At 40.4% G+C, this 25,914-nt stretch overlaps 1 protein-coding gene across 1 annotated transcript in view; it reads left to right on the top strand.

Annotated features, from left to right (window-relative positions):
• The window catches only part of LOC144681021 (serine/threonine-protein phosphatase PP1-beta catalytic subunit), a 114,081-nt gene that overhangs the window by 75,631 nt on the left and 12,536 nt on the right, over window positions 1–25,914 (top strand). The window contains exons 3-4 of the mRNA XM_078542691.1: window positions 6,812–7,042; window positions 14,045–14,149. Of these exons, the coding sequence (XP_078398817.1) occupies window positions 6,812–7,042; window positions 14,045–14,149 (336 nt within the window). The remainder of the gene's footprint in view (window positions 1–6,811; window positions 7,043–14,044; window positions 14,150–25,914) is intronic.

Genomic DNA, 25,914 nt, shown 5'->3' with positions numbered 1-25,914 from the left:
AATAACAGAAAATGCTAGAAAAATTCAGCAGATCTGGCAGCATCTGTGGAGTTCTGAAGAGTGAAACGGACTCAAAGCATTAACTCTGTTTCTGTCTCCGCACATGCTGCCGGACTTGCTGAGTTTTTCTAGCATTTTATGTTTTTATTTCAGATTTCCAGCATCTGCAGTATTTTGCTTTTATCCTAGCTCAGATAGAATGCTACAGAAGGCTATGATCGAATTTTTCCCAGACACTGAAACCAGCTATCACAAGATAGTGTCGTATCTCAATATATCAGCATTTTTGTCATGTATATAAGCAAATCTCTTGAATTTGCTGATGCAGTCATTCCTCTCTAACTTGGCAATCCATTCCATATGTTTATCATCCTCTGCAACTAATCTTTTTATCCTCCCTCCTTATATATGTTGGGGAACCAGTGATAAAATGCATACCTGTATGATGCAAGTGGGTCCTTTGTTGATATAGGTCAGAAAAGTTGACTTTTGGGCACTGAGATGAGACAGGTGGAAGCCATGTTAGGAAGCATACTGGACTGATAAATTATAAATGGCACTTTTGTTAATATAGGAAAAGATAAGCATAAGCTGCGTTAATGGTGAAATGTGGGTGATTATTAACATTCTTCTAGATAGAGAGGGCACAACAGAAATAGGATAGGAAACTTCTTCAGAGCTGCTCCTGTTCCAACTTAGTTTCTTCGCTGAGCATAAGGTGAAAATTCCATTCATGGACATAAACAAGGTTTGTGCTGCACTTAAGTGAAGTAATGCCAGCAAAGTGGGAGCAGCTCAGGAATTTTGATTGGTGATGGCTGTTCATAAGTAAAGATTTTGGGTAAATGGCAGCATGTCTGTTAGGATTAGGATTTGGAGTTTGACCAATAAAGTGAGGTCAGTAGCATCCCATCTTCATGCTTCTTTCCATAGAAAAATCCTAACAAAGCACTAAGCTTTGATTCCCTCTCCAAATGAGCTCTGTATACAATGTGAATGTTCGTATGGGTTAGAGCAGGATTATTTCTGACATCATGGAATAAATGGATTACTTTGAAAGCATATAATTACGCAAAGACGGGTGGTGGGTCAGAAGGTTGGAAAGAATATAAAGAGCAGCAAAGAATGACAAAAAGATTAATAAGGAGGGGAAAATTAGAGTATGAGAGAAAGCTAGCTAGTAATATAAAGGTGGATAATAAGAGTTTCTATAGATATTTAAATAAGAAAAGAGTTAACAAAGTGAGCGTTGGTCCTATAGAAAGTGAGTCTGGGGAATTGATGATGGAAAGTAGGGAGATGGCAGATGAATTAAACAGGTACTTTGCTTTGGTCTTCACTATAGAGGACACAAGTAACATCCCAGAAATAGCTGTAAATCAGGAAATGGAAGGGAGGGAGGAACTCTGGAAAATTAGTCTCCAGGGAAGTGGTATTGAGCAAATTGTTGGGGCTGCAGATTTGACAAATCCCCATGTCCGGATGGATTTCACGCTAAGGTGTTGAAAGAAGTGGCTAGTGAGATAGTCGATGCATTGGTTTTAATTTTCCAAAATTCCCGAGATTCAGGGAAGGTTCGATTAGATTGGAAAATAGCAAATGTAACTCCTTTTATTCAAAAAGGGAGGGAGACAGAAAGCAGGAAACTATAGGCCAATTAGCCTAACATCTGTCATAGGGAAAATGTTAGAAGCTATTATTAAAGATGTTATAGCAGGGCACTTGGAAAAACTAAAGGCAATCAGGCAGAGTCAACAAGGTTTTGTAAAAGGGAAATCATGTTTAACCAGTTTATTGAAGTTCTTTTGAAGGAGCCACATGTGCTGTGGATAAAGGGGAACCAGTAGATGTACTGTTCTTAGATTTCCAGAAAGCATTTGATAAAGTGCCACATCAAAGGTTATTGCAGAAAATAAAAGCTCATGGTGTAGGGGGGTAAGGATTGGCATGGATAAAAGATTGGCTAACTAACAGGAAGCAGATAGTTGGCATAAATGGATCTTTTTTTGCTTGGCAGGATGTGAGGAGTGGTGTGCCACAGGGATCAGTGCTGGGGCCTCAGCTTTTAACAATTTATATAAATGACTTGGACCAAAGGAATGGTTACTAGATTTGCTGATGACATAGATAGGTAGGGAAATAAATTGTGAAGAGGACATAAGGAGGTTACAAAGTGACATAGATAGGTTAAGTGAATTGGCAAATGGAGTATAATGTGGGCAAATGTGAAATAGTTCATTTTGGCAGGAAGAATAAAAAAGGAAGCTTATTACCTAAATGGTGAGAGATTGCAGAGCTCTTGAGATTTAGAGGAATCTGGGTGGCATAGTGCATGAATCACAAGGTTAGTATGCAGGGACAGCAGGTAATTAGAAAAGCTAATAAAATGTTATCAATTATTGTGAGGGGAATTGATTACAAAAGTAGGGAAGTTGTGCTTCAGTTGCACAGGGCATTGGTGAGACCACATCTTGAGTATTGTGTACAGTACTGGTCTCATTTAAAGAAAGATGTAAACGCATTAGAAGCAGTTCAGAGAAGGTTTACTAGACTAATACCAGGAATGGGCAGGTTGTCTTATGAAGAAAGGCTGGACATTAATCCACTGGGTTTTTATTTTAAGAGTAAGAGATGACTTAATTGAAACCTTTAAGATCCTAGGGGATCTTGACAGGGTGAATGTGGAGAGAATGTTTCCTCTTGTGGGAGAATCTAGGGATCACTGCTTAAAAATAAGGGGCTGCTCATTTAAGGCAAAGATGAGTTTTTTCCTGAGGCTTGAGAGTCTTTAGAACTCTCTTCCTCAAAAGGTGTTGGAAGCAGAGCCTTTGAATATTTTTAAGGCAGAGCTAGATAGATTCTTGATTAACAAGGGGGTGGAAGGCTATCGAGGGAAGGCAGGAATGTGGGGTCATTTGGATCAGCCATGATCATATTGAATGGCAGAGCAGACTCAAGGGGCCAAATGGCCTACCCCTCCTCATTTGTATGTTTGTAAGTCTACATTATTAATGTGTTAAGGTGTTAAGACATTGTTACTAAAATATGGTTATTGCTTTCAATTGTGTGATTTCATTGTTTTAAATTACAATGAAAAATAAATGTTAAGTATGTAGCTGTCAGTTTGAAACAAGGTAGGGGTCTGGTTATTTGCTGTCCAGGATGGATATATCAATAATGAGCTGCGTGATGGTGAGTTTCTGAAAAATAATAATTTTAGTTGCCTCAGGGTTTATCAGGTTATATGTGCTTGCTGCTGCAGAAATATTTTTCTTCCTTACCCATTCCCTTTGCCGTATAACCTGGCAGCACTGTTTCTAGTTTCACATATGTAAACAACTCACTTGGATGAGGTGCTAGAGGGCTGCTGCTGTCGATAGAGCCTGCAAAACGCTGAGTCTGCCTTTAATGAAAAAGAAAATTGGACTGGGTGTGGAATTGAAACATTATTGCAAAAGATATTATCCTAATAAGTTTTTAATTATACATTATTTTGAAAGGGACAAAGTGTATAGGCTGTCTCACAGCAGATGCTTCTATTTGTTCTGTATTACTCAGATTCCCCTAACATGGTGGCTGGCTGATTTCAGTAGCTTTGCAATGGCTCTGATGTATGCTGCTACCTCTTTAGAGTCATAGACCCATTACTGCACAGAAGACGATCACTCAACTCATCATGCTGGCTCTCTGTAGAGCAGTCCAGTCAGTCCCATTCCCCCACTTTATCCCCATAGCTCTAAGTTTATTTCCCTCAAGTGCCCAACCAATTTCCTTTCAAAATCATTGATCATCTCGCTTTCACCACCCTCCAAGGCAGCAAGTTTCAGGTCATTACCACGGGCTCTGTAAAAAAAAACAAAGTCCTGCCTCGCATGCTCCTTGCATCTCTTGCCCAAAACTTTAAACCTGTGTCCCTTTAGCCCTTGTACGATCATCTAATGGGAACAGCTCCTCTTTGTCAAAACAATATTTAAAATAATGAGTGCTAAATATCTCCTTTCTTATTTAATGCAAATATGTCATGATTAAGCAAGTAATATACAATTCTGTGCTAAAAATATCCAGGATTAGTCAGTAGGATATGTAGCATTTTGGAAGCTCTGAAGAATCCACCTGGCTGGGGTTTTTTTTGTTAAGTGATTCGATAATGCAAATTATAAAAACATGTCAATTTAAGCAAATGTTGCTGTATGTCTATCCAGAATGGCACTAAGTTATGACAGGTCGATCCAATCTTAGAACCTTCTATTTTATTTCCAAGTTCCCCTTTGCCTAGTACAAATTCAGTTCAAGCAAGCAATCATCAAAAAAAAACATAGGAATAAGATTAGGCCATTCAGCTATTCTGTTATTCAATTAAATAATGGTTATACTGTACCTTGACTCCATTTTCCTGCTTTTATTCCATATTCCTTGTTACCCTTATCCAACAAAAGCCCTTTCAATCTATGTCTTAATGTCAATTGACTCAGCACCCCATAGACTTTTGGGGAAGTGTCTTCCAGATTTGGGGTGGAAGAGGGATGGGGAGGGTATGGTAGTCAGGGGGGTGGGTATTGGTGTTGAGGGGGGAGGGGGCACGTTGGAAGAGTGCTTCCAAATTTCATATCTCTTTTTCTGAATTCCAACCGCCCCCCCACAAAGCAAAGAAAATAGTTTCCCTGTATCTAACCTGTAGCTGTAGCAAATCACTTTTAAATACCTCAATTAGATCACTCTGCAACCATCTAAAGTACAAGGAATACAAGCTAAATGTGGAGGTGTCAGCTGTGGCTCAGTTCATAGCACCCTCGCCTTTGAATCAGAAGGTTGTGGGTTCATGTCCCACTCCTGGAAACCAAGAACTGTGATTGTACTCGAAAGAGTTACAATCTGTGACTGTTGATAACTCGAAAGAGTTACAAGCTAAATGTGTCCAACCTGTCCTCAATTTATCCTTTTAAGTCCTAATATCCCTTCTGGTGAATCTACATTGCACCACTTCTAAGGCAATCAACCTGAAACACAAACTCTGTTTCTTTCTTCTTACATGTTGCCTGACCTGCTGAATGTTTTCAGCAATTTTTGTTTCTCGTACTTCAGAGAGGATTTGACCAAAATAAATTCCAACCGCTTGATTTAAAGACCGATTTTTGTACCCGATCACTAACTTTTGCTAATACGGGCACCTGAATCTCTTTGCTCCTTCACAGGTTCCATCAAGAAAATCCAATTTAACTTTCTCAGATCTGAAGTAGATCACCTCACACCACATGTTGAATTCAGTCTGCTGTAGTTTTGTCTGTCTATGTCCCTTTGTAATTTGCTCATTAAATTCACACAATTTACTATGCCTTTTAACTTAAGTGCCGCCTGACTTAGTTTCATACACCTCTATTCCTTCATGCATGTCACTATCTATGGTATAAGCCCCAGTACACATACCTGGGCAATGCCACTTCACATCCTGCCAATCAATCACAAAAAAGTTAATATGCAGGTGGTACAAGTAATCAGGAAGGCAAATGAAATGTTGGCATTTATTGCAAGGGAAATGGAATTTAAAAGTAGAGTAGATTTACTGCAACTGTACAGGGCATCGGTGAGGCCACACCTGGAATATTGTGTACAGTTTTGGTCGTCTTATTTGAAAAAAAGATATAATTGCATTAGAAGTAATTCAGAGAAGGTTCACTTGACTCATTTCTGGGATGAGGAGCTTACCTTCTGAAGAAAGGTTGAACAGGTTGGGTCTATACCCACCCATTGGAGTTTAGAAGAATGAGAGGTGATCTTATTGAAACATAAAAGATCCTGAGTATATTTGATGGGGTAGATACCAGGAGGATGTTTCCACTTGTGGGAGAAACTAGAGCCAGGGGTACAGTTTAAAAATAAGAGGTCTGCTGTTTAAGCTGCAGATGAGAAATCTTTTTCCTCAAAGGCTCATTAGTAAGTGGTATTCTGTTCCCAAGAAAGTAGTGGAGGCTTGATCATTGAATTTATTCAAGACAGAGTTAGACAGATTTTTGATAGAAAAGGGAGTCAAGGATTATGGGGGGGCAGACAGCAAAATGGAGTTGATACCACACCCAGATCAGCCATGATCTTATTGAATGGTGGAGCTGGCTCGAAGAGTTGAATGGCCTACTCCTTCTAAGCCCTATGTTCCTAAGAACAAACCCTTTGTCTACTCTCTCTATGCTCTCTCCAAAACATTAGCAATTCATATCAAAAGATTATCTGCAACTGTATGGAATCTCATTTTTGCCACAGATCTCTTGTGCACAATCTTATCAAATGCCTTCTGTATAGACAATCCTCTATCCACCATGTTAGTTCTCCTCAAAAATTTGAAAAGTAATGACTGACCCTTCACAAAGGGATGATGAATTTTCTTTGAACAGTTTTGTGTGACTTTCTCTTTATCATCTTATTTATTGGCTGTGCAGGAGACTTGTTATTTGTGTGTTTTGCAGAACTGGAAAGAAAGGAGTAGTTCACTTGGCACTAATATCTGTGATCCGGTATTTGGAACACGATGTCAGCATTCCTACCAGGATTTTTTTTTTTAATCCTGTTAAAAGACTCTCCAAGTTTTAATCTAGAAATGCTATTCTCTTAAACAGTCTAGTTGATTATCGCTCTCTTGCAGCTGAGCTTGTATCCCATTTTTCTCAAATATGACAAAATTGAACCAAATTGCTTCAATGGATATGATGCAATTTAGAAGATTGGAAGATGTACTCCATGTGGATAAAATGGTTTAGAAAGAACTTTGCACAAACATTGTGGAAGTCATTGCAATTTTTAACTAATTCCATTATTTTAGGTGACATTCATGGACAGTACACAGACCTTCTGAGGTTGTTTGAATATGGAGGATTTCCCCCTGAGGCAAATTACTTGTTCTTGGGAGATTACGTAGATCGAGGAAAGCAGTCTCTGGAGACCATTTGCCTCCTCCTAGCGTATAAGATCAAATACCCGGAAAACTTCTTCCTTTTGCGGGGAAATCATGAGTGCGCCAGTATCAATCGCATCTATGGCTTCTACGATGAGTGTGAGTACCCAGTTATTGTTTCCTCACTGTTTAATTTGTTGAAAAGTGGTATTGCCATCTTGTATGACATTTTCAATTGTCAAGTAGCCAAATTAAAATAAATTAGTGTTCGTATCTAGAGTTGTGTAATGCAATCTGTGGCTTTAACAGGCAGACACCATGTCTGGCTCGGGGAATAGCTTAAAATGAAATAGTGAAATGAATGCAGTGTTCCTATGTGAAAATAAATTAATTTTGTTTTTCTCAAAAAATGTACTTTTTTGAAATACTGTGCATTCTGCTCATTTGACTGCATCAGATGTAAACAGCAATAAACTTGGACAGCTTGTCTAAGTCATAATAATTTACTGTATGTTAAAGGTATAAACTGCATTTATTGTGTTGCCCATATTTGGGGCACCTGGTAATTTAAGGAGCTACCAACATACATCAGAATGCCTAGGTGGTTAAGATGTTGGACTTGAGACCCACTGGGTATATGCCTGTGTGCGTTTGAAACATACTCCTGTTGCAAGTTTTGTTGCGAGCCAGGATGGCTTCGCTCGCCCATCATACTGTCCTCATTGACATTTATTAATTCCTCAAATTTAAAATTTTCCTCCTGATAAAAACTTTCTTATGCATCGAGTGATTAGGACCTGGAATGCACTGGCTGAGAGAGTGGTGGAGGCAGATTCAGTCGTGGCTTTCAACAATGAATTGGATAATAATTGGATAATTATCTGAAGAGGAAAGGTTTACACAGCTGTGAGGAAAGGGCGGGGAAGTGGAACTAGCTGAGAGTACCTCTTACAAAGAACTGGTGCAAACACAGATGGGCCGAATGGCTTCCTTCTCTTCCGTAACCATTCTGTAAACCCCTTCTTAGCCTTGTCCCTACGCAAAAACAAAAATACCTGGAAAACTCAGCAGGTCTGGCAGCATCTGCAGAGAGGAACACAGTTAACGTTTCGAGTCCGCATGACTCTTCAACAGAACTAAGAAAAAATAGAAAAGGGGTGAAATATAAGCTGGTTTAAGGGCGGGGGTGGGACAAGAAGAGCTGGATAGAGGGCCAGTGATAGGTGGAGATAACCAAAAGATGTCACAGACAAAAGGACAAAGAGGTGTTGAAGGTGGTGATATTATCTAAAGGAATGTGCTAATTAAGGATAGAAAGCAGGACGAGCAAAGTACAGATAGCCCTGGTGGGGTGGGATGAAGGAATCGAAAAAGGCTAAAAGGTAGAGATAAAACAATGGATGGAAATACATTTAAAAATAATGGAAATAGGTGGGAAAAGAAAAATCTATATAAATTATTGGAAAAAACAAAAGGAGGGGGGAAATCGGAAAGGGGGTGGGGATGGAGGAGAGAGTTCATGATCTAAAATTGTTGAACTCAATAGTCAGTCCAGAAGGCTGTAAAGTGCCTAGTCGGAAGATGAGGTGCTGTTCCTCCAGTTTGCGTTGAGCTTCACTGGAGCGATGCAGCAAGCCAAGGACGGACATGTGGGCCTTGTCCCTACTGTGTTCTGTAACCTCTTCCAATCCTACAACCTCTTCCTCACCCCAGAACTCTCCATCTGCATATTTATGGAGAAATTTTAAACAATCATAAGAAATCTCTATAATTATAGTGCAATGGAGAACATGAACCTCTCTCTCAAATCTGAAAATTTACTTAAACACCTGTCAACATTGCAGAACAATTGGAAACAGAAAAGTGGTGAATGTTTTAGATTATAAACCTGAGATGACCTTAAATAGTTAGCAATCATGGCGTGAGGAAGCCTTAATGAACCAGCTGGACTTTACCTGCCAGTCAACTTTGTTCATACATAAGATGTAACTCCAGCTGTGCACATATCTAACACTCCACTTAAAACCTGAAACAAAAACCTGAGGGGAAATCAAGACTTGCGCTAATGGAAAAGTTTGAATTTTTAACACTAATATAAAATATTATGGTTATTTTTGAGCAATTTTACCCTTTACAATTGAATTTGTTTTTTTAAGATTTAAAATGTGATATTTGCATGTTCACCTCATCAGCTAGGTTATTTGAACAGACTGTCTCATGTCCAAACCACAGCCTCTCTTTCCGCACCCCCTTCTCTAGTTCAGAGACGGGTGACTCCTTGCAGATGTAGTTAATAATGATGCTGCAAATTACCTACTTTCCTGCCCTTTCACTTGAGGAAATTCTCTTTCCAACCCCCTCAGTTCATTCTGCTGTTCTTTGGCATCACCTGGTTATTTTCACTGCTGCCAGCTACTCTATGGCATTTGGCGCGCTTCTCCAATCCAGTCAGCTGGTACTCTTTTTTTTTACCGCCTCATTATTATCTTTTCACTGGTCTGCTATTTCAAACTGCCACTCTCCCATCACAAATCACCCGGCAGGCCCCGATGTTGTTCTTCCTCCCACTCTTTGAAGCACTGTCCCTTCCCCTTTTTTGCCTTCCCCTTCAATATTGTCCATCCTTTCCCATCATTTCATTGTCACCTATTCCCCCTTTCCACATTGCCACTCCTAACTGAGTGCTGCTGTGAAGTGATTCTGACCATGCGATACTGCAGTGAATAATCATTCTCAAGAATTCTTTGGAAGGAGTGCAATGGGAACTTGCTTTGAGTTGATTTTGGCCGCACACACTGATATGTGAACCTCCCCACCCCTCCTTCTGCCCAGAAGTGCTGAATGTGGTAGTTGGTGGTATTCTTGAATTTAGAGATTCCTTTCAGAGCTAAGATTCATTTTTTATTTTAAAAAAAGAAACTAGTTTTTGTTTAACGAAGCAGTTGAGCTTTCTTTGAACTGATGGCATGGATGAATGCTTATCCTTGATAAGCTAGTTTGTGAAGGGCTGTGCTCATTTCACGCACATTAGATTACCATATTAAGACCTTGATCCATCTATTTATGAGCTCTGATATTCTGCATTGCTCTCTGATGTCAGTGACGGAGAATGTCATGGGGAGAGAGCTGGATGGCTGGCACCCAGGTCTCTGCTGATGATGTTGTGGAGTCAGCTGCTGAGGGATGTATTAAGAGTGCCTAGTGGTTGCCTGCTCCTTGCAACTTTAGCCCCACCCCTTCCAGCAGAAAAGGACAAGATTCTGCTCAATGCCAATAATTAACTCATCAGGCAGGTATTGGAGAGGATGGACGTGGCACAATTGGGGGGGTAATTGATCATTATATCCATGACTAGATGCAAGCAATTTAAATTAACCTCTCAAGATGGGTATCCTATGCTTCTTTTGACCTGAAGGATATTTGAAAAAAATTGCTTTTCCAAGGTTAGATTTGTTTGATTATATGTCCAATTGAACACCATATAAATTTGGCAGGCAGGTGGTATTAATGTTAGCCTTTTAGGTTTTGAAAGTGAAGACTACTGGATCATGTTGATTTTTTTTGTGATTGTGCTACCACTTAGAGTGCCAATATTAGTAGACCAAAAAAAACACACACACTTCGTTTCACCCAGTTACTTCAATATTCTGGTGCTCAGTGGACTTTAACAAAAAAACAAACACCCTTTGAAGTTCCTCTCCAACAGCTCAGTGATGGATTGTAGGCTACAAGAGGTTATCTCATAACTTGACGCAGCTGAAGACCAGTCCAGAAAGACAAAGGAATCCAGGCTCAGGAGAGCAACATTTTTCAGCGAAGCTATTAAAAAGAAGGAACATAGAATCTTACAGCACAGAAGGAGGCTGATGATGGCTCTATGAAGGAGCTGTCCAATTTAGTTCCACAACCTGGCTTTTTCCCCTCTAACACAGTAAATCAGTCCCCTTTGAATACATGGTTATTTGCCTTTTGTAAGTTCTTATTTAGCCTCATTCCATCACACTTTTGGGTAATGTTCCAGGTCCTAACCCTCTTGTGTGTGAAGAAATTTCTCCTCACTTTGAAGTTTTTTTATTTTAAAGCTGTGACCTGTGGTTAGTGACCCGCTTGCTGGAAGAAATAGAGCAAGTAGAGAGAAATAATCAAAATCTCTCAACTTTGAATACCTCTAGTGGTTTCCCCTTAACCTTTGCTCTAAGGAAAACAACCCCAGCTTCTCCAATCTCCCCACATAACCGAAATCCCTGGTAGGCTTTCTCTGTACCCTGTGCAGGGCCTTGACACCCTTCCTAAAGTGCAGTGTCCACAATTGTACCAAAGTGCATCACTTCACACTTGTCCACATTTAATTTGCATCTACCATGTGGCTGCCCATTTCACTAGTCTTTTCTACATCATCTTACTACAGCTATCTGTTGTTTAGCACTCTTAATGTGCTGCTAAAAAATGTCATGCCAAACCAAAATCACTTCCCCATCAGAAAACATGTAATAAGGGTGGGTTACATTCCTGACCTGTAATTTTTACACTAAAAATCCATTGGCTGCCTTAAACCTAACTGGTCGAAAAATCCTCTTGCTAACTGTCACTTATTAACTCTTTCCACTTGCCTCCTGCTCGCCACTTGCTGACCTTCACTGGCTCCCAGTCAAGCAGCGTCTTGATTTTAAAATTCTTATCCTTGTTTTCAAATGCCTCCATGGCTTGGCCACTCCCTATCTCTGTAATTATCTCCAGCTCTTCCAGCCTTCCGATGCATCTGTACTCCTTTTAATTCCATGCTCTTGAGCACCCCCAATTTTAACCACTCCACCATTGGTGGTTGTCCTTTATGTAGCCCAGGCCTCAAGCTACGGAATTCCCCCTCTACCTTGCTTCCTTTAAAATACTCCTTAAAACCTACCACTTAACCAAGCTTTTGGTCACCTGCCTTAATAGATCCTACATGGCTCAGTGTCATATTTTGTTTTGTAATGCCTCTGTGAAGTGTCTTGGCATGTCTCATCACATTAAGGCATTATGTAAATACAATTTGTTGTTGGTATAATTTTGTGTATCCACTCCAGCAAAACCTTTCATAATTTAAAGACCTCTTTTAGATTACCTTTCAGCCTTCTCTCAGCATGTTCATCCTTTCCTGATAGGAATAACTTCTGTCCTGGTATATCCTTGCTACTTTTTGCACCCTCTCCAGTGCCTCTATCCCTCTTAAATATGGTGAACAGAATTGTGCACAGTATTCTAAATGTAGTCTAACCAAGATTTAGTACAGCATATTAAACAAAACTTTGCTCCTTTTCAATTCAATCCCTCTAGCAATAAACCCTGGTGCTTTGTTTGCTTTTTTATGGCTTTATTAACCTGCATTGCCGCTTTTGGTGATGTATATTCCCAGATCCTTTTGCTCCTCTACCTTATTTCAGTTATTTTCCAAGTAATATATGACCTCCCTAGTTTTCTTACCAAACTCGTTCTTCGCCAAGCGAGAATTTTTTTTTCCCCTCGACACTGGCCTCATGGAGATTTGTTGTTATAATAGAATTTTTTTTGGTATTTGCATGAACACTATTCAAAAAAAAATAAGCAGGCCATAACAAAATTTCTCAAGTTGCTGCTAATCTTGAAAGTTATTACGGTTCACTAGGCCCAACTCCTTTCCATCTTTAATATTACACTGATGCGAAAACCCCTAACACAAACCACAGTAACTGATTTCATAATTTTACTGCTGCATTCGCATATTCTGATTAAGACTGTACTTGTTTCCCACTGAATGTATAAAAGTCATTATATTAGTAATACATGCTGTTATGAAAGAACAGAAGGGTCTTTCAATCCAGCATCAATGGGCACAGATTATGTTCAGAGTATTGGAAAGTATTGCAGGATCTGAGGGCTTGGAGTTCACGTTATGTTTCAGCCTGTGAACTAAATATACTTATGTATACTTTGCAGTATACTTGAATTTTCTGTTAGTTCTATGCCCAGTTACAGCAGAGATTAACACTAAAAAGGCACATCAAGTGATTAGTTTTAGGGACATCACCATGGAAGAGAAGATGCAACAGTTGTTGATGCTAAGTATTTGATTACAGTAAAATATTCGGGCGACACAGAATTCCAGTTACGTTGAAGTCGTCAACCATTCCCAATGGCAGAATAACAAATCCCATAGAATGGTGCCTGTGATAAACTGAAATTCTGCACTGGTAACTCTGGATTAGCCAAACTTGTCTAAACTTGTCATATGGCCACACCAACCAATTGATGGAGTTAGGTCACACAAGAGTACAAAATCATGGAGCGGTGGGCAGGCCATCATTTGACATTGAGACCTTCCTGTGAAAGGACATGCAAAACCTGCTAGTATGACTAAATCTGTGAGAAAGTTATAAGTGTTGGTGATTGGAGAAAAGGTGAAGTTGATACAGCAAGTGGAAAATCATGGCGCGAAGTGGAACGTGGACACTGAAACACCGAAAACGTGTTCATTGCTTTGATGTCATGGTATACTGTTTTGTGCACGTCCAAATTCAGCACATGAAGCAGAAGAAGATTACGGAGTTTTTCCGGCGCTAACTCCTGACATTTTTCAATTCAAAGCTCTAGCCTTTTACAAGGTAAGGTATTGTAAGATGTGAACAAATTGATTAAAGACTTTTTCTCACACCCTCTGCTTTTCAGTGTTTTCATTTAGCATTTGAATCTGTTGTTTTTGATACACTGCATTTGTAGGCATTTCGGGTTACATGGAGTTGCATTTATGTGGGAATGGGGCCTCCTCAGCAATCATGAAGCTCCGTTTAACAAGAATTTGTGGACTGATCCTCTGGGATTCGATTCATTGGGAATTTACTGTAGTTGAACATACTGGCCAATTTCCTGGGTTTGGATTGTGTACATCCTCGTAGATAATTGACAATATTGCATTGCCTCAGATGTGTGAGAGCCTGGCTATGAAACACATTGACCATCTACTTTTCTACACCATGTCAAATGTGAGTTTGTGGCAATGAGTTCCTAATCTCAGCCAGGCTGTCAAATTATGATACTTCCTCACAGGGCTGGAGCAGGGTGATGGGGTGGGTAGATTAATAACTGTATGACAGTTTAAGTTAAGATTTGATCCCCCTAAACTTTTTTTTTTAAATATTTGCATAGGCAAGAGACGTTTTAATATCAAACTCTGGAAGACGTTCACAGACTGCTTCAACTGTCTGCCTATTGCAGCCATTGTGGATGAGAAAATTTTCTGTTGTCATGGAGGTGAGTTTCTGTCATTGATGCTTTGCCACAGCTTTTTAATTAGTTCACCCTGAGGCAAGGCTGAAATTTGAACTGTGATCATTTCAAATCATTTTAACCTCGTATGTTGGAAACTCATCTGTGGTATTGAAGATAAAAACACGTGAGTTGGTGGAAGATTTGATGTTTTCAATTGTGTAATTACGTTGCTGGGACTGGGAGCTAATACTTTAGGAATTTAAATGTTTCAGACAAGCAAAGGCAAGTCGGTCCGTAGCTTTTGGGATGCTTGCTGTTATATATTGAACGCCCATAATCATTTTTTTATTTCTACTACCATATGTAGCAGATTATTCTGAATATATCACTCAAATGGTAAATATGTGATGTGGATTATGTTTAGCTTTTAAAAATATAACATTCTCAGGAGTTATAAAAAACCTATTAAATTTAGACTTTCTCCAATTTATTTCCAATTAGGTTGTAACATTTCAAAATTTGTTGAACATTAGCACATCTCAAACATTTGAAGAACTGAAAGTTTCATTAATATTTTAAAAATGAATTATTTCCAAGTCCTGAGGGGGAGTTTGAGATCTTGATATTACTGAATAAATTGCAGTAGCATTCGTTATAATTAGATCCAAATAGGCACATAGTTACAGTCAATCTGTAAGTTAAGCAGCCTTTTAAACTGTCACTGGAGGATTTTATTTACTTAACTACCATTTCCTCGGTGTGCAGCTTGTTTTGTCCAGATGGAGTTATAGATGTAGGTTAATCTATACAGGAATAAAATGGTCAGCAAACTGGAACAGAGAGGTTGCTTAAACTTGCAGATATTGAGCATGTTTTACTCAAACAGTTGAGCAGTTTTAAGTCTTGCATGTGCAAACAGCCACACATAGCAGATGACCTGTATAACAGTGGTAACTAGATGGTCACAACACAGTAAAATCCAAAGTTCAGAGTGAAGAATGGTAGGCAAAAGCAGGTAAAAAGTTTATTGGTCAAAATATGATAACATTGGTGATTGTACTGACAACTCTCTGGAATTTTGTTTTTGAACAATTTACCAGATGGTATGAACAAAAGATGATGAATTAAACATTTGATCATTTCTGTTAGCTTTGAACCAGTTTTGGTGCAGCCAACATACAGGGCTCAATAATCCCCAGCAAATTTGGGGATAATGCCAGGTTGCTAATACAAATGAGAATTTAGGAGGAAACGACGGCGTGGTGGTAAAGTCACTAGACTAGCAATCCGGATTGAATTCCATTACAACAGCTGGTGGAATTTAAATTCAACTAATAAATCTGAAATTAAAAGCTGGTCTCAGGAACAGTGACATGAATCTATCATCGATTGTCAGAAAAACCCATCTAGTTCACTAATTTAGGGATAGAAAGCAACCATCCTTACCTGGTCTGGCCTACATGTGACTCCAGACCCACAGCAATGTGGTAGACTCTTATATGCCCTCCGAAATGGCCTAGCAAGCTACTGAGTTGTATCAAACAACTACAAAGTCTAAAAGGAATGAAATCAGACAGACCATCTGGCATCAACCTCGGCACTGGAAGCTAAAATGGCAGAGCCAGCCCTGTTGACCCTGCAAAGTCCTCCTTACTAACATCTGGGGGCTTGTGCCAAAATTGGGAGAGCTGTCTCACAGACTAGTCAAGCAACAGCCTGACAGAATCATGGAATTATACCTTACAGACAATGTCCCAGACATCACCATCACCGTCCCACCGGCAGGACAGACCCATCAGAGGTGGTGGCAAGGTGATGGATACAGTCAGGAAGGAATTGCCCTGGGAGTCCTCAACATCGACTTTGGACTCCATGAAGTCTTGTGGCATCAGGTCAACAAGGGCAAGGAAATTTATTTCTGGTTACCACCTACAGCACCCCAAGAAAAAGCATAAGGCACTGGATACTGCAAAGGCTTTGGGCCTGACAGCATTCTGGCAATAGAACTGAAAGACTTGTGCTCCAGAACTAGTCATGCGCTAACCAAGGTGTTCCAGTACAGCTACAACACTGGCATCTACCTGACAGTGTGGAAAATTTCCTGTTCACAAAAAGCAGGACAAATCCAACTGGCCAATTACACCCCCCCCCCACCCCCAATCAGCCTACATGCAATCATAAGCAGAGTGATGGAAGGTGTCATTGACGGTGCCATCAAGTGGCACTTACTCAACAATAACCCCGCTGATGCTCAGTTTGGGTTCCATCAGGGCCGTGCAGCTCCTGACCATCTCCAATATACGAAATAGGAGCAGAAGTAGGCTGAATGGCCCTTCGAACCTACTCCACCATTCAATAAGATCATGGTTGATTTGTTTGTGTTTTGAGTTCCATGTTCCCATCTACCCCCTATAATCTTTAATTCCCTTGCCTAACCAGAATCTATCTACTTCTGCCTTAAAAATATTCAATGACCTGATCCTGCCTCCCCCGTCTTCTGAGGCAGTGTGTTCCAAAGTTGAACAACCCTCAGAGAATTTCTCCTCATCTCTGTCCTGGGTCAAAATCCTGGAACTCTCTCCCTAATGGCACTGTGGGTGTACTTACACCACAGGGAATGCAGCGGTTCAAGAAGGCACCTCACCACCACCACCACCTTGTCGAGGGCAATTAGGGATGGGCAATAAAAGCTGGCCTAGCCAATAAATGAATTTTTTTAAAAAGACCCGCCGCCTCCATCCACAGAATGTTCCAAAGTCGCACAACCCTCTGAGAGAATTTCTCCTCATCACTGTTCTAAAAGAGCAACCCCTAATTTTAAAACTATGTCCTCTAGTTCTGGACTCACCCACAAAAGGAAACATTCTTTCTACTTTCACCTTGTCAAGACCATTCAGGATCTTATGTACTTCAATCAAGTCACCCCTCACTCTTCGAAAATCCAGTGGAAACAAGCCCAGTCTGTCCAACCTTTCCTCATAAGACAACCCACTCATTCCAGGTATCAATCTAGCAAACCTCCTCCAAACCGCTCCCAACACATTTCCTTCCATCCTTAAGTAAGGAGACCAAAATTGCACTTAGTATTGAAAATGTGGTCTCACTAATGCTCCATACAACTGAAGCATAACATCCTTTTATGTTCAATTCCTCTCATAAAGGATAACATTCCATCAGCCGCCTTGATTACATGTTGCACCTGCATACTAACTTTTTGTGACTCATGCATGAGAACACCTAGATCCCTCTGCACCTCGGAATTCTGCAGTCGTTCTCCATTTAAGTAATACTCTGCCTTTTTACTCTTCCTGTCAAAGTGAACAACTACACATTTTCCCACATTATACTCCATCTGCCATATTTTTGTCCACTCACTCAACCTATCTATATCCATCTGCAAACTCATGTCCCCTTCACAACATACTTTCCTACCTATATTTGTGTCGTCTGCAAATTTAGCTACCATCCCTTCGCTCCTCTCATCTAAGTCATTGAAATAAATTATAAAATGCTGAGGCCCCGGCACAGACCTCTGCAGGACTCCACTCGTCATATTCAATCAATCAGACAAAGACCCATTTATGCATAATAAAGGCAAAATATTGCGGATGCTGGAAATCTGAAACGAAAACAAAAAATGCTGGAAAAACTCAGCGTGTCTGACAGCATCTGTGGAGAGAAACAGAGATAACGTTTCGAGTCTGTTTGACTCTTCAGATCTGAAGAAGAGTCGTACAGACTCAAAACATTATCTCTGTCTCTCTCTTTCCACAGATACTGTCAGACCTGCTGAGTTTTTCTAGCATTTTTTGTTTTTGTACCCATTTATGCATACTCTCTGTTTTCTGCCAGCCAGCCAATCTTCTGTCCAGGCTAATATGTTACCCCCTACACCATGAACTTTTATTTTCCACAATAGCCTTTGATGTGGCACCTTATCAAATGCTTTCTGGAAATCCAAGAACAGTACATCTACAGGCCCCCCTTTATCCACAGTGCAGGTTACTCTTTCAAAGAACTGGAATAAATTGGTTAAACATGATTTCCTTTTCATAAAACCATGCTGACTCTTCCTGATTTACCTTGAGTTTCTCTAAGTGCCCAGCTATAACCTCTTTAATGAATGACTCTAACACCTTCTCCATGACAGACATCAAGCTAACTGGCCTATAGTTTCCTGTTTTTTGCCTGCCTCCCTTTTTGAATCGATGACACAGCAGTTGGTAAAGGCTGAGTTGTTTAAATCCCAGAGGGGAAACTTGAGCAACTATCATAACCTATATTTTCAATTGGCATGTTTGAGGTGCAGCTCTGAATTCAGGAATAAAACTACCAAGCCCCAGAAGGTTTTTTATATAAAACTAAATTAAACATTTATTATTTTACAACAAATTAAACACATATACATCTACCAATTACTATCATAACTTTTAAGCCAATCCCCAAATTAGTCGCTCCCAGGTAAATCTTCTCCAAGGCAAGTCCATAGACTTTAAACAGAACCAGACAAAGCACATTTGACCGTACAAATTCAAAATGTGATTCCTTTGCGCAGAATGTTGTAGGCTTACAGGCTGGTTACATCTTAAATGCCTCTGACTCTTACACACAAACCCCTTTTAGTTTATACCTAGCTTCCCCTTTGAATATAAATTTTCCATTGAAATTACTAGGTTTTTTAATTTTACCTCTCCTAACAATCCTTTCATTCCACCAATTTTATAGCTAGGTGCAAGATTTTACTCATTCTTTTGAATGGTTTATTTAAAAATGCAAATTGCACTTTACCTTTTAACTAACTTGCATTTATCTAATTAACATCTCAAACCACTGTACACCAAAGCACCCAGACTAGCTGGCTTCAATCCAGTTAAGCCACACACACACACACACACACACAGACTCAGCTACAATTCCAGTTTAAAAATAATTTCGAATAACATTATAGACATTAATCTCTTCATGACAATTTGCTACTTTCCAGTCTGATGGAGTATTTCCAGAATCTACTGAATTTTGGAAAATTAACACCAACACGACCTAGTTAGCCACCTCTTTTAAGGCCTTAGGATGAAGTCCACCTGGACGCGGAGACTTGTCAGCTCGCAACTCCATCGGTTTGTTTGGTACTGCTTGCCTAGTGATTGTAATTTTACCTAGTTCCCCTCTCCCCTCCACCTCCTGATTTACAGCTATTACTGGAATGTTTTTTGTATCCTCTTTAGTGAAGACAGAAGCAAAATATTTGTTTATTTCATCCTCCATTTCCTTATTATCTACTATTAACTCCCCATTCTCACTCTCTAGAGGACCAACACTCACTTTACTTTTTTTCCTGTTTAAATACTTGTAGAAACTCTTGGTATCTGTTTTTGCATTTCTCACTACCTTCCTCTCATACTCTAATTTCCTTCTCCCGATTAACCTTTTAGTCATTCTTTGCCGTTCTTTATATTCTGACCAATCATCTGACCTGCCACTCATCTTTGTGCAGTTATATGCTTTCTCCTTAAGTTTGATGCTTTCCCTAACTACTTTAGTTAACCACAGAGGGTGGGTCCTCCACATAGAATTTTTCTTTATAGTAGGTTAATACTTATCCTGAGTATTCTGAAATATCCCCTTAAATATCTGCCACTGCTTCCCTATTGATCTATCCTCTGGACTAGTATTCCACTCACTTCAGCTAGCTCAGCTTTCATTTCCGCACAGCTGCTCTTATTTAAGTTTAAAATGCTTGTCTGAGACCCTATCTTCTCCCTTTGAAACTGGATGTAACTTTCAATCATATTGTGGTCACTGCTACTTATGGATGCTTTCACTCTGAGGTCATTAATTAATCTTGTCACATTACACAATACTAAATCTAATATAACCTGCTCTCTGGTTGGTTCCAGAACATTCTGCTCTAAGAAACTATCTCGAAAGCGTTCTATGAACTCCTTATCCAGGCTACTATTCCCAATCTGATTTTTTCCAGTTTATATGTAAATTAAAGTCACCCATGATTATTGCCATCCCTTTATCACAAGCACCCAATATTTCTTCTTGTATACTTTGTCCTACATTGTAGTTACTGTTACGGGACCTGTAGACCACTCCCACTAGTGACTCCTTTCCCCTAATATTCCTCATTCCTACCCAAACTGATTCTACATCCTGATCTCCTGAACCAAAGTCATCTCTAACCGTTGCACAAATGCCACTCTTGATTAACTCACCAAGGCTCCTTCACTAGCACCTTCCAAACCCACAACCTCTACCACCTAGAAGATGCATGGGAACATCACCATCTGTAAATTTCCCTCCAAGCCCACACCATCCTGTCTTGGAACTATGTCATTCCTTCACTGCCGTTGGGTCAAAATCCTGGAACTCCCTCCTTAACAGCACCAACACCACATGGACTGCAGTGGTTCAAGAAGGTGGCTACACCACCACCACCTTAAGGGTGGTTAGGGATGGTCTAGCCAGTGACACCCACATCCTGTCACAAAGATGGAAAATTGTGACTGGGTGATATCTAACTATAATTTCACCAGCTAATCAAAGACACATTGAACTGTTAAATGAGGACCTGTTTCTTTTTAAATACAAGAAAAGACACTGACCAAAAATAGCTACCACCTTATGTCTGGTACTGTAAGCTGACCACTTTTCTGGAAAGTTCCTATTTCGGCTGCACTGCAGACCAGCCCTGACATGTTGCATGGAATTTCACACCTGGGGCATGTTAAGGTCCGCTTCAAAAAAAGGACTCTTGAAAGAAAGGCATTAAAAATGCAGAGTGCTGGATTTAATCAACTGTACTTCTGTCAAGGCTATGGGGAACTGTTAGCTAGCCAGGATACACCCAGCAGACACTCAGGGGGGCACCGGTGGAGGCATCTCTAGTTGGTTTCAACTATCTTGAAATATCAAGTTTGAGATGCAGGATAAAAAATATGATTACTTATTCTACAACAACGATTGCAAGACATGTTAATCAAATTCCTTTCTTGGAATATAAAGACAGAAAGTTTTTAATAACTGGTTTTGCCAAGCCAGAAATGAAGAGAATTAACCTGGAAAAAACTTCTGAAGGAAGCATTAAGGAATCTAGCTTCCCTCTCCTCCCTCTCTAGCAACGAAAAGCAAAGCCCATCGATTTTTGGGAGATGGATCACGAAATTAAAAGGGAGGAAGTTGTTTCCATCAAAGTGCAGTTACCTGGACTTCAGTTCAATTCCAGGATTTTAAAGGAGGCCAGTAACTTCAAACAGCTGTAACGTTCAGCTATCTATGCTTCAAGGACAAGCCAAGGACTTAATCGTATACGCTTTTAACTTTCACTTGGACCCTTACTTCTGATATGCTAATCTTTTATTAGCTTTTCCTTGGATTTAGTATCTAATAAACTTGCTTTTTCTTTGACTGGAGAAAACCTGGTTGGATTGGCTCCTTATTAAAAAGTAAATACATTCGGATTGGAAAAGGCATCTACAGGGAAAATAAGAGCTTTGTTGCAACTAACCAGGGAGACTGAACAGAGGGGAGCCTCCCTTATCTGGTCGTAGCAAAATATAAATAAATGACAAAAACAGGCTGAATATGATGTTTCCAGGTGATGAGAAAGAAGAAATAAGGGAAAGAGAGATTATATTAAGAAACTGGCAGCTAACATAAAAGGAAATCTTAAACCCTCTGTAATAATATAAAGAGTAAAAATGTAGTAAGTGGAGAGTTGGGGTCAATAAGGGACTAAAAAGGGAATTGGAGCAGAAGGCATGACTGAGATACTAAATGAGTACTTTGCATCTAGCTTTACCAAGGAAAAAAATGCTGCCCAAGTTATAGTGAAAGAGGAGGTAGTTGAGATATTGGATTGGATAGAAATTGGGAGAGAGGAGGTTTTAGGAAGGTTGGCTGCACTTAAAAGTTGCTAAATCGCCAGGATTGGATGGGTTGCATCCAAAATACTGAGGAAAGTAAGAGACGATATTGCGGAGATACTGGCCATAATCTTCCAATCCTACTTGGTTTTGGGGTAGGACTGGAGAATTGCAAATATTACACCCTAGTTGAAAAGAAAGTGTAAGGATAAACATAGCAAATACAGGCCAGTCAGTTTAACCTTGGTGGTAGGAATGATAATCTGCAAAATTAAGAGTCTCTTTGATAAGTATGGATTAATTAAGGAAAGCCAGCACACATGTATTACAGGCAAATTATGTTTAACTAACTTGCTTGAGTTTTTTGATGAGGTAACAGAGAGGGTTGTTGAGGGTAATGATATAGTACACATGGACTTCCAAAAAGCATTTGATAAAGTGCCGTATAACAAACTTATCAGTAAAGGTGAAGTCCATAGAATAAAAGTGACAGTAGTGGCATGGTGAATAGTTGGTTTTAGACTGGAGAAAAGTAAACTTGGGGTTCCCCAGGGGTTGGTACAATTTAAAATTTGTAGATTACACAAAACTTGGAAATATTGTGAACTATAAAGGTATTGATAGACTTCAAGAGGATATAAAATGATGAAATGGGCAGACATGTGGCAATTGAAAGTTAATGTGGAGAAATGCATGAAGTGATACATTTTTATAGGAAGAACGAGGAGAGGCAATACAAAATAAAGTGTGTGTTTCCAAAGTAGATGCAGGAACATAGGGACCTAGGATATAAATCGTTGAAGATGGCAGGAGAGGTTGCGAAAGTGATTAAGTAAATATATAACGGCATAGAGTACAAAAGCAAGTAAGTTATGACGAAACTTTATAAAACACTGGTTCAGCTTCAACTGGAATATTGTGTTCCATTTTGGGCATTGCACTTAAGGATATGAAGGTGTTAGAGAGGATGCTGAAAAGATTTACTAGGATGGTTCCAGGCATAAGGGACCTCAGTTACGTGGATAGGTAGGGGAAGCTGGGGTTTTTTGCCTTGAAAGAGAAAGTTGAGAGTGTTCAAAATCGCAAAGGGTCTAGACAGTAGATAGAGAGAAACTGTTCACCTAGGCTGAAGGGTCAAGAACCAGATGGCACCAATTTACGGTGGTTGGCAAAAGAACCAACAGCAGCATGAGGAAAAACATTTTTACGCAACGAGTGGTTAGGATCTGGAAGGCACCGCCTGAGAGTTTGCTGGAGACAGATTCAAACATGGTTGCTCTTGCAGACGGCTGGCACAGCTTTGATGAACTGAATGGCCTCCTCCTATGCTGTAACCATTCTATGACTCTCTATAATGGTAATTTTGATATGGCAAACTATCTTAATGTTACGATAAAAGCAAAAAACTGCAGATGCTGGAAATCCAAAACAAAAACAAAAATACCTGAAAAAACTCAGCAAGTCTGCAGCATCTGCAGAGAGGAGCACAGTTAACGTTTCGGGTCCGAATGACCCTTCAACAGAACTAAGTAACAATAAAAAAGAGGTGAAATGTAAGCTGGTTTAAGGGGGGGTGGGGTGGGACAAGTAGAGCCAGTGATAGGTGGAGATAACCAAAAGATGTCACAGACAAAAGGACAAAGAGGTGTTGAAGGTGGTGATATTATCTAAGCAATGCGCTAATTAAGGGTAGAAAGCAGGACAAGCAAGGTACAGATAGCCCTAGTGGGGGTGGGGTGGGGTGGGGTGAAGGAATCGAAAAAGGCTAAAAGGTAGAGATAAAACAATGGATGGAAATACATTTAAAAATAATAGAAATAGGTGGGAAAAGAAAAATCTATATAAATTATTGGGAAAAAAGGGAGGGGGATCGGAAAGGGGGTTGGGATGGAGGAGAGAGTTCATGATCTAAAATTGTTGAACTCCACCCCTCCATCATTTTCACAATGTCTATCTCTGACACTTCCCTTCCTTTCCTTGACCTCTCTGCCTCCATTTCTGATGATAGACTGTCCACCAATATCCATTACAAGCCGACCGACTCCCACAGCTACCTCGACTACAGCTCCTCACACCCCGCTTCCTGTAAGGACTCCATCCCATTCTCTCAGTTCCTTCGCCTCCGTCGCATCTGTTCTTATGATGCTACCTTCAAAAACAGTTCCTCTGACATGTCCTCCTTCTTCCTTAACCGAGGTTTTCCTCCCACGGTAGTTGACAGGGCCCTCAACCGTGTCCAGCCCATCTCTCGCGCATCCGCCCTCACGCCTTCTCCTCCCTCCCAGAAACATGATAGGGCCCCCCTTGTCCTCACTTATCACCCCACCAGCCTCCACATTCAAAGGATCATCCTCCGCCATTTCCGCCAACTCCAGCATAATGCCACCACCAAACACATCTTCCCTTCACCCCCCCTAGCGGCATTCCGCAGGGATCGTTCCCTCCGTATCACCCTGGTCCATTCCTCCATCACCCCCTACTCCTCAACCCCCTCCTACGGCACTTCCCCATGCGAACGCAAGATATGCAACACCTGCCCCTTCACTTCCTCTCTCCTCACCGTCCAAGGGCCCAAACACTCCTTTCAAGTGAAGCAGCATTTCACTTGCATTTCCTTCAACTTAGTCTACTGCATTCGTTGCTCCCAATGCGGTCGTCTCTACATTGGAGAGACCAAACGCAGACTGGGTGACTGCTTTGCAGAACACCTTTGGTCTGTCCGCAAGCATCACCCAGACCTCCCTGTCGCTTGCCATTTTAACACTCCACCCTGCTCTCTTGCCCACATGTCTGTCCTTGGCTTGCTGCATTGTTCCAGTGAAGCTCAATGCAAACTGGAGGAACAACACCTCATCTTCCGACTAGGCACTTTACAGCCTTCCGGACTGAATATTGAGTTCAACAATTTTAGATCTTAAACTCCCTCCTCCATCCCCACCCCCTTTCCGTATCTTCCCCCTCCTTTTTGTTTTTTCCAATAATTTATATAGATTTTTCTTTTCCCACCTATTTCCATTATTTTTAAATGTATTTCCACCCATTGTTTTATCTCTACCTTTTAGCCTTTTTAGTATTCCTTCACCCCACCTCACCCCCACTAGGGCTATCTGTACCTTGTTTGTCCTGCTTTCTACCCTTAATTAGCACATTCCTTTAGATAATATCACCACCTTCAACACCTCTTTGTCCTTTTGTCTGTGACATCTTTTGGTTATCTCCACCTATCATTGGCTCTTTACCTAGCTCTTCCCCCCCCACTCCCTTAAACCAGCTTATATTTCACCCCTTTCCTATTTTTACTTAGTTCTGTTGAAGGGTCATGAGGACTCGAAACGTCAACTATACTCTTCTCCGCCGATGCTGCCAGACCTGCTGAGTTTTTCCAGGTATTTTTTATTTTTTGTTTTGGATTTCCAGCATCCGCAGTTTTTTGTTTTTACCTTCAGTCCTGTATTTCCCGTCCCCCTTCTCATTGTCGTCCCTTTATCTGATGTGCTTGAAGTTAGGTTCCTAGCCCTTTTCAAACATTCTGTCCTATTTTGTGTTCTGGCGACTTTAATAGCCTCTCCTGGGCTCTCCTTTCTTTTCAGTTCTTTCATAATTTTCCATGAAGTTGAATTCACCCCTCCACATGCTAACCTGCTGCTTTGTTTCCCATTAGTCATACTTCTTGGAGTTTTACCCTTCCCTTCCCCCCCACTTTCTAGTTTAAAGTCCTGTTGACCACCCTATTTACCCTTTTCGCTAAAACATTGGTCCCAGATCGGTTCAGGTGGAGACCGTCCCAACGGTACAGATCCCTCCTGTTCCAATACTGATGCCAGTGCCCCACGAAATGAAACCCCTCTTTCCTGCACCACTCCTTTAGCCACGTGTTTGCTTCCCTTATTCTCACGTCCCTATGCCAATTTGCACATGGCACAGGTAGTAATCCGG

The sequence above is a fragment of the Cetorhinus maximus genome, chromosome 5 (genome assembly GCF_964194155.1).
Source record: "Cetorhinus maximus chromosome 5, sCetMax3.hap1.1, whole genome shotgun sequence".
NCBI lineage: Eukaryota > Metazoa > Chordata > Chondrichthyes > Lamniformes > Cetorhinidae > Cetorhinus > Cetorhinus maximus.
This window is presented reverse-complemented; position numbering and strand designations above follow the sequence as displayed.